This window comes from Gossypium hirsutum, chromosome D04 (genome assembly GCF_007990345.1).
Source record: "Gossypium hirsutum isolate 1008001.06 chromosome D04, Gossypium_hirsutum_v2.1, whole genome shotgun sequence".
In the NCBI taxonomy this organism is placed as follows: Eukaryota; Viridiplantae; Streptophyta; class Magnoliopsida; order Malvales; family Malvaceae; genus Gossypium; species Gossypium hirsutum.
The window spans coordinates 4,862,000-4,868,894 of record NC_053440.1 but is presented as its reverse complement, the minus strand read 5'-3'; the positions used below and the strand labels follow the sequence as shown (position 1 = coordinate 4,868,894).

The window sequence follows — 6,895 nt, the reverse complement described above, 5'->3', positions numbered from 1 at the left end:
ATCACTCCCCGTCGGGCGGTTGGACAGTAGCTGTGGTCAGAGGAGTTCTATGGTGTTGAACGGAATAAAGTTGGGTGATTTTGCTGTGATTGGATTCTTTATTATTATTTTTTTTATGTAAGGCTTCGTGCCAATAAAAATGGTATATTATTTTTTTAATTCTTCATTCACGACGCCAGTGCGCCACGTGTGGGACTCTATTACTTTTTAATCTATTTGAATCTTATTTTTCCTTTGAAATTTGAGATTAATAATGATTATCAAAGAAAAAAAAAAGAAAAACCAAAACCTAAAGAATTGAAAAGTGAAAACTTGATTCCAGCTCGATAAAAGATTATATTAATTTTTTTTATTTATTTTGAAAAGTTGAATTTGATACAATAAATAAATAAATAAACAATGATAGATGAAGAGATTTGAAATTTTATTGGAAGCATGAAAGTCAAAATAAAATTTAGAATAACAATTGTAAATGAAATGATGGAATTTATTTATTTAACTTTTATGTATATTATTATTAAGTATATACTACTAATTCTACTAGTTTTATTCATAAATTAAAATGTATATATCAATTTCAAGTGGTTTTGTTTTTATTTTACTACGTTTTATTTCTTTGGTTTTTTTTTAAAAAAAATCCTTCATTATATTTTTATCAACTTTGTATCGAACATTCGTATTATTTGTTGTTATCACTCTCTTTTATTATCTCAATTTTATTGATTATGAATGTATGATTTGCTTAAATTTTATGAATGTTTGTATAATATAATCAAAGTTGATATTGGTATTTGCTTATTATTAGTTTAATCGTCACTAGCATAAGTTTAAATTTTTATTATCTTTTACACTGTCATTGATTAATCAGATCCTTTTTTGTGAAAGTTTATTTTTAAAAGCTTCTTAGTCGTTTTATTTTACGATCCTAAAAAGAGGCTTGGCGTTCATTTTCCTGAGAGAAACGTGTCTAACTTATTGGGCTTCGATTCTTCTTGATAATGAGACAACCAAGTGCCCATTTTTATTAAAGTCATTCAACTATTTAAATAAAATTCATAAGATTTCAGAATGTTAGATCCTAACTTATTGGATACGACATTTTGGTATCTCGACCTCAAAAATGAAGGCAATATTTGATGTTCAAGAATCTTGAGAAAATTGAACCCCAACTTACTGGGTTCGGGTTTCCCAATTGACTTGAATAATCAACTATCTTTCTTAAAACACATGATTTTCTTTAAAAGAGAACAAGTTTAATTTCAAAGAACGAATTGATGCACCCTAACTCATTGAGTGTAGCAATTTATTTCTTCAAAACGAGTCCGTCTTATTATTTTTGGTTTATTCAAATTTAAAAAGGATTGTATTTTAAAATCTTTTCAAAGCCTCGACATTAAGAAATTAAACAATCAAATCGGTACCAATTTTGGGCGTCACGAGGGTGCTAACCCTTCCTCGTGCGTAACCGACTCCTGAACCTTTTTCTCAAAATTCGCAAACCTAAAATTGTTTTAAAGGTGGTCCGATCACACCACAATAAAAGATCGGTGGCGACTCTCCATTTCCAGTTTCAAAATCGATACCCATTTTTCAAATATAAAAAAAAGGGGTTCGACAACGACAATTAAACGAAAATCACTAAGCAAAAAAGGACTACCTGACGGATTGCTGAATGCTTGCTGGGTAGATTTCGAGAGAATCTCCCAAAAGTGCAGTCTAGAAAAACATAATCAAAACGACATTGTGGCTCTTTTCCTTTCCTGCCAATATACTTCTCAGGTAAATTTTGGAGGCACTCTGGGGTGAGTCTACAGTCTTCGGTATGCAAGATGTTACCAAAACTGCCTTCAAACAATAACATAACTGCTCCTGAAATTCATACTATATGTCAATGCAAATTTTTCTCAAACCACAATAGGTTATGCATATAGAGAGAATTACCAAACCATCCACACACCACACACTTCATAAAAGCAGAAAGCATCATCTACAAAAGTAAATTTCAAAAAGTCAAAGACAACCAAAGCAAGTGTCATGTTTTCAACTATGTTACCTGACTCTCCACTTTCCCTCAAGTACCTAAGTCTGACACATAATTTGGAAATCGTTATAGGTACGATCCTCTAAATATATGCAAAAACTTATAAAAAAACTGAGAATACCTATGTTGAACATATATCAGCATCGAACACTCACCCATGAGTCCATGTACCATAAAATCTATCAAGTCAGAAGCTCAGATGCTAGAATCCATTCTTATATAAAAATTTAAAAGTAAATGGTGAAGAGATTCTTCTTCTAATTCAATGAGAATTGTCTGCTATACTAGAAATCCAATACTCTTTATAACAAAAGACCAACTAGAGTACATCATGACAAGTGGTGATCTCTAGATATTATCCAGATCAGTACTACATGGGAACAATAACGGAATTAATGCAAACATCAAGATCCTCTTCAAAAGCATACATTAATTTAGGATGCAAACCATTACAAATTCCCTTTTGTTACTTGCCTTTTGTTATTAGCTTTTAACTTGCAAAATAATTTGTTATAAGACAAAAGCAACAGGATAATTGATTTAAAAGGAAAATGGCCCCAAGATCAAACTGATTGAGACATTTTTCTTTTTTTCTTTTTTTCCAAATAAATGTCAAGACAATTAAAATTTTAATACTCAAAACTATAGAATTCACTCTAGCATCCAAACACACTTGTTGCCTTGCTGCTTTTGAAAATTAAGATAAATAAATAACAATCAGACAGAGTCCTTCAGTACTTTGTTTGCATAAGCAAGGACAAAATCGTATAATTGTTGCCATAAATGAACCCTATAAAAGAAAATTCTCAACTTAAAGCCATATCACAACATTCAAATTTCAAACAACCCAATGCTGAGAAGTAATCAACAAACAATTCCCAAATAATAAATCAATAAAAAAACGACAAAATAGACCAAGAAATCAATCAAATGAATAAATTACCAGGACAATGATTAGAATCAAAAGCTGTAACCTGAAATTCCCCATTCGGGTCGTTGATAACAATGGATTCCCCTACTTCAATTCCCACGAACAAAGAATCATCAAGCTGCCAAACCACGAAAAAAAAAGAAAAGGATCAGATGACAGAAAAAAAAATTATTCTCCAAATTCTAAAACCATGATAAAGAAAAAGGCAAAACCTGAGGATAGTGTAGAAGGACAAGGGATTTGGTGAGATGAGTTGAATAAATTGGATAAGAAAAGTGAGAGGAAATGCCAGAAGTATGATCTTTATGAGCATGGGTCAAGAAATGGTGCCTTTTTCTCTTCGAAGATGGACTGAACGTGTCCACTGAGAAAGGCAGCCCTTTGGGCATTTCGATTGGCATCTCTGCTTGATGATTATTTGATTTTGGCTGAGAAGTTCACGTGAATTTGAGGGATTTTCTTCCCTCAAAGCTTCCACAGGCAGGAAGAAAAAAGAGGGGAAAATGAAGTATTTTATTACGGAATTGAGTGGGAAACTGGAATTTGAGAATCGAAGAAGAGTAGTGATCAGCTGCATCTGGCTTTTTTTATACTTACTTAAAACCGACTCTCTCTTTCAGGTCAATAGACCTGTCAATGGGTTCTGCTTATCTCGGGCTGGCCTGGCCCAAATTTAAAGTATATCTTTTTAAAAATATTTTTATTTAAATTTAATTATTAAAATATAAAATATTAATATAAAATATTAATAAAATCATAGAATTATTTTAAATCTATGTTTTTAAAAGCTTGTAATAAAAAAGGTTAGAGCTGTTAGGAAAAAAAGTAAAATGTTTTTTAAAACTAATTTTTATTTTTATTATTTATGGAAAACTGTTGTTAAAATATTATGTGATGGGGCCCCAACAATTTATTGGAAAAAAAAAAGAAGAAAACTATATTAAAATGATCCCAATATGCCAATCATTTTCCATTTCCGTCTTGGGTGCAAAAACATGTTCCTACGATGGGAATTCAGACATTCGTGGAGTAAGTGAGAATGAGTTAAAACCATAGGCTTTCATACGTTGCTTTGTTGGTTTGGGACATATCAGGACAGATTTCTATGTAAATGGGACCCGCCGTGGTTTTAAGTCTGAGAATGAGTTAAAACCATAGTTCGACTATGACATATCAGGACAGATTCCTATGTAAATGGGACCCGCCGTGGTTTTAAGTCTGACGTGAAACCTAGTTAAAACCACTTAAAGGGGAACGGCAAAAGGAAAATGGAGTACCCGACCCGAAGAGCTTTATGAGAAAAGCAAAAGGAAATGGAGTACTCATAGACCTAAAAGCCAAGACCTGCCCTTTTCACAAATTTCCCTATAAAACTGCCTTCTTAGTTTACCAGTAAATATCAAAGCCTTCGTTTGCAGAGTTCTGCTCCTTAGTATTTAGTGAGTTTCACATATTTCTTCTAAACCTGATCAGCACCGAAAAGCAATGCCATTTTTTAAGAATGCTTCATCATCAAGATTTTCGTTAGGTTTTTCCAGCAACATGACCATGGAGGGTGACACCAAAATCATGGCATTGATCCAGCTTGCCGGCTTCTCTCTTCTTTTTCTGTTCAAGCTCTTGCTTGATTACATCAAACGAAGAAACCGTGCCACCGTGGCTCCAAATCATCTTGCTACCTCTGCAGCCACTGTCGCTCCAAACCATCTTGATACTATATCTGTGGTGGCCGACGTTAATCTACCACTTGACCAGATGACTTGATATGTATGGTTCGTTTCTCTTCCCTTTCTAGCTTTTTTATAAAGCATATAATATTTATTATAATTTAATCAAATTAAATTTATTTTATTATAAAAAAATATTTTTTTCAATGTATTTATCTGCAGATCACTCGGGCGGGTGGTACAGTAGCTCCGGTCGGAGGAGTTTGAAGGTCTTTGGAATATAGTTGGGTGCTTGCTGCTACAATTTTTTTTTTTTTTTTGCTTTTGGTGGTTCGTAACTAGGTTTTACGTAAGACTTTGTGCTTCGTCCTATGATGCAAAAATGGATTGAACTTATTTAATTGCCATGGCTTTAAATATGATTGGGTGTTTTTGGTTTTAATTGCGTTGTGCTCCTTAATTTTGTTCACTCTTTTTTATTATTATTAAATTATTGATTATTGTCTTAATACAAAGCTTATTTGTTTGAAATTTTAATTCAAAAACTAAAAGGCAAGTTTTCTATTGATTTCTGCATCCTTGGGTGCAAAACCAAGCTCCTACGATGAGAATTCAAACCAAATTTAATCAAGAACAACAATAGTTCAATGGAAAACTTATTTTCACTTATTCCTTGAGTTTTTGAACAGAGTTACTCAGGACTTATCCATTCAAAAACTCATTTGGCTCTCAATACTGTATAATAAAATGAAATTTAAAATTGCTAAATCATAGGTAATATATTTATTATAATTTAATGAATTAAAATTTTATTTTACTATAGAAAAATATTAAGTTTTTCCAGTAATGTATTTATCGGGCGGTTGGTACAGTAGCTCTGGTCGAAGGAGTTGGTGTTAAATGATAGAATAATGTTGGGTGCTTTTGCTGCCATTGTCTTTCTTCTTCTTTTGCTTTAGGTGATTGTGTTCTATGTAAGACTTCATGCTTGGTTCTATGATGCAATTGGTTAGCTTCATTCAGGACGCCACATGTGTGACTCTAATACTTTTTAATCTATTTCAATCTTATTTTTCCTTTGAAATTTGGGATTAATAATGATTATTAAAGAAAAAGCAAAATCTAAAGAACTGAAAAGTGAAAACTTATCAAAGATTATATTAATTTTTTAAATGGCGTTGATAGTTTAGTTGAATTTGATACGATAAATAAAAAAACAATGATAGATGAAAAGATTTAACATTGTATTAGACGCGTGAAAATCAAAATAAATTTTAGAATAATAATTTATCAAATAATTTATTCATAAATTAATATAATTTTTGACTCCCAATACTAAATTTTCTTTCTTCAACTTATTGTTTAGTATTAGTTAAATTTCTCAAACATCAATTTTTTGAAGGCTAATTGGTTACGAGTTTTTTCCAATTTTGACAATTGAAATCTGTTTAATTCTTTAAACAAGAAATAGATACATAAAATCTGCTTAAAACCATAGAAAATTCTTCTTCCCATAAGCTTTGATACCTTGTTTGTTCCTAATGAGCTGAGCAAAGTTCAGCCCAGATCATGTTTTATTGCTATTGATAGTCGCAAATAACAAAACTGGGCAAATTGCTTCCCATTTTTTGTTTTAATTAGAAGCATTTATAGCAACCATGGTAGCGTGTTCCTGTTCTTGCTTTCAGACAGAGAAGCTCAACTATGAGAGATTGTGAAACTGTCCTCAAAGGTGGGATTAAAATGATCCCAATATACCATTCATTTTCCATTTCCATGGTATCATTTGGTTCAGACTCACCATGAGTTACAAATACTGTATTAGCCAAGCGGATTTTTGGTCACTGGATGACTGGTCATGGTACCGCAGCTATTGACATCGACTGAAGCATTGGCAAATCATAAACTTCCCACCTTCAGCAAGCTTTGCTCCAATTTGGACATATTAGTACTAACCAACAATGCTAAGCTTACATGTTTCAAATATATTTTTTAACAGGGGAGACAAGTTGAAGAAGGAACTTACGGGATGGCTGATGCTTGATGGAGAGCTCTCTCTTTGGTTGATATGCCCATTGCTAAAGAATATGACACAGTTCCAGAATTCTCACCAAGTTATCATGATGCATTGATGCTACTATGGTTCTTGTTTATTCCGCACGGAAATAATGCTGATTCGCCCAATTGATAGTCCATGATAGTCAAATAGTATATCAATTGAAATAGAAATAGCTTTCTTGTGATGAAGAGATGAAA

At 32.3% G+C, this 6,895-nt stretch overlaps 1 protein-coding gene across 3 annotated transcripts; it reads right to left on the bottom strand.

The window, feature by feature from the left end:
- Positions 1–1,393: 1,393 nt before the first annotated feature.
- LOC107961415 (5' exonuclease Apollo) lies at positions 1,394–3,534 on the bottom strand. Of its 3 annotated transcripts, none has more exons than XM_016897553.2 (3): positions 3,185–3,534; positions 2,985–3,090; positions 1,394–1,869 (listed from the first exon to the last, which is right to left on the bottom strand). In XM_016897553.2, exons 1-3 carry the CDS (start codon positions 3,371–3,373, stop codon positions 1,625–1,627), a joined length of 540 nt encoding a protein of 179 aa, XP_016753042.1. In that variant the 5' UTR covers positions 3,374–3,534; the 3' UTR covers positions 1,394–1,624. The 3 variants fall into 3 exon arrangements, with proteins under 3 accessions (XP_016753042.1, XP_016753043.1, XP_040947683.1); XM_016897554.2 differs by having other exon boundaries at positions 3,016–3,090; XM_041091749.1 differs by lacking the exon at positions 1,394–1,869 and adding an exon at positions 2,645–2,831 and having other exon boundaries at positions 3,185–3,525.
- Positions 3,535–6,895: the final 3,361 nt, after the last annotated feature.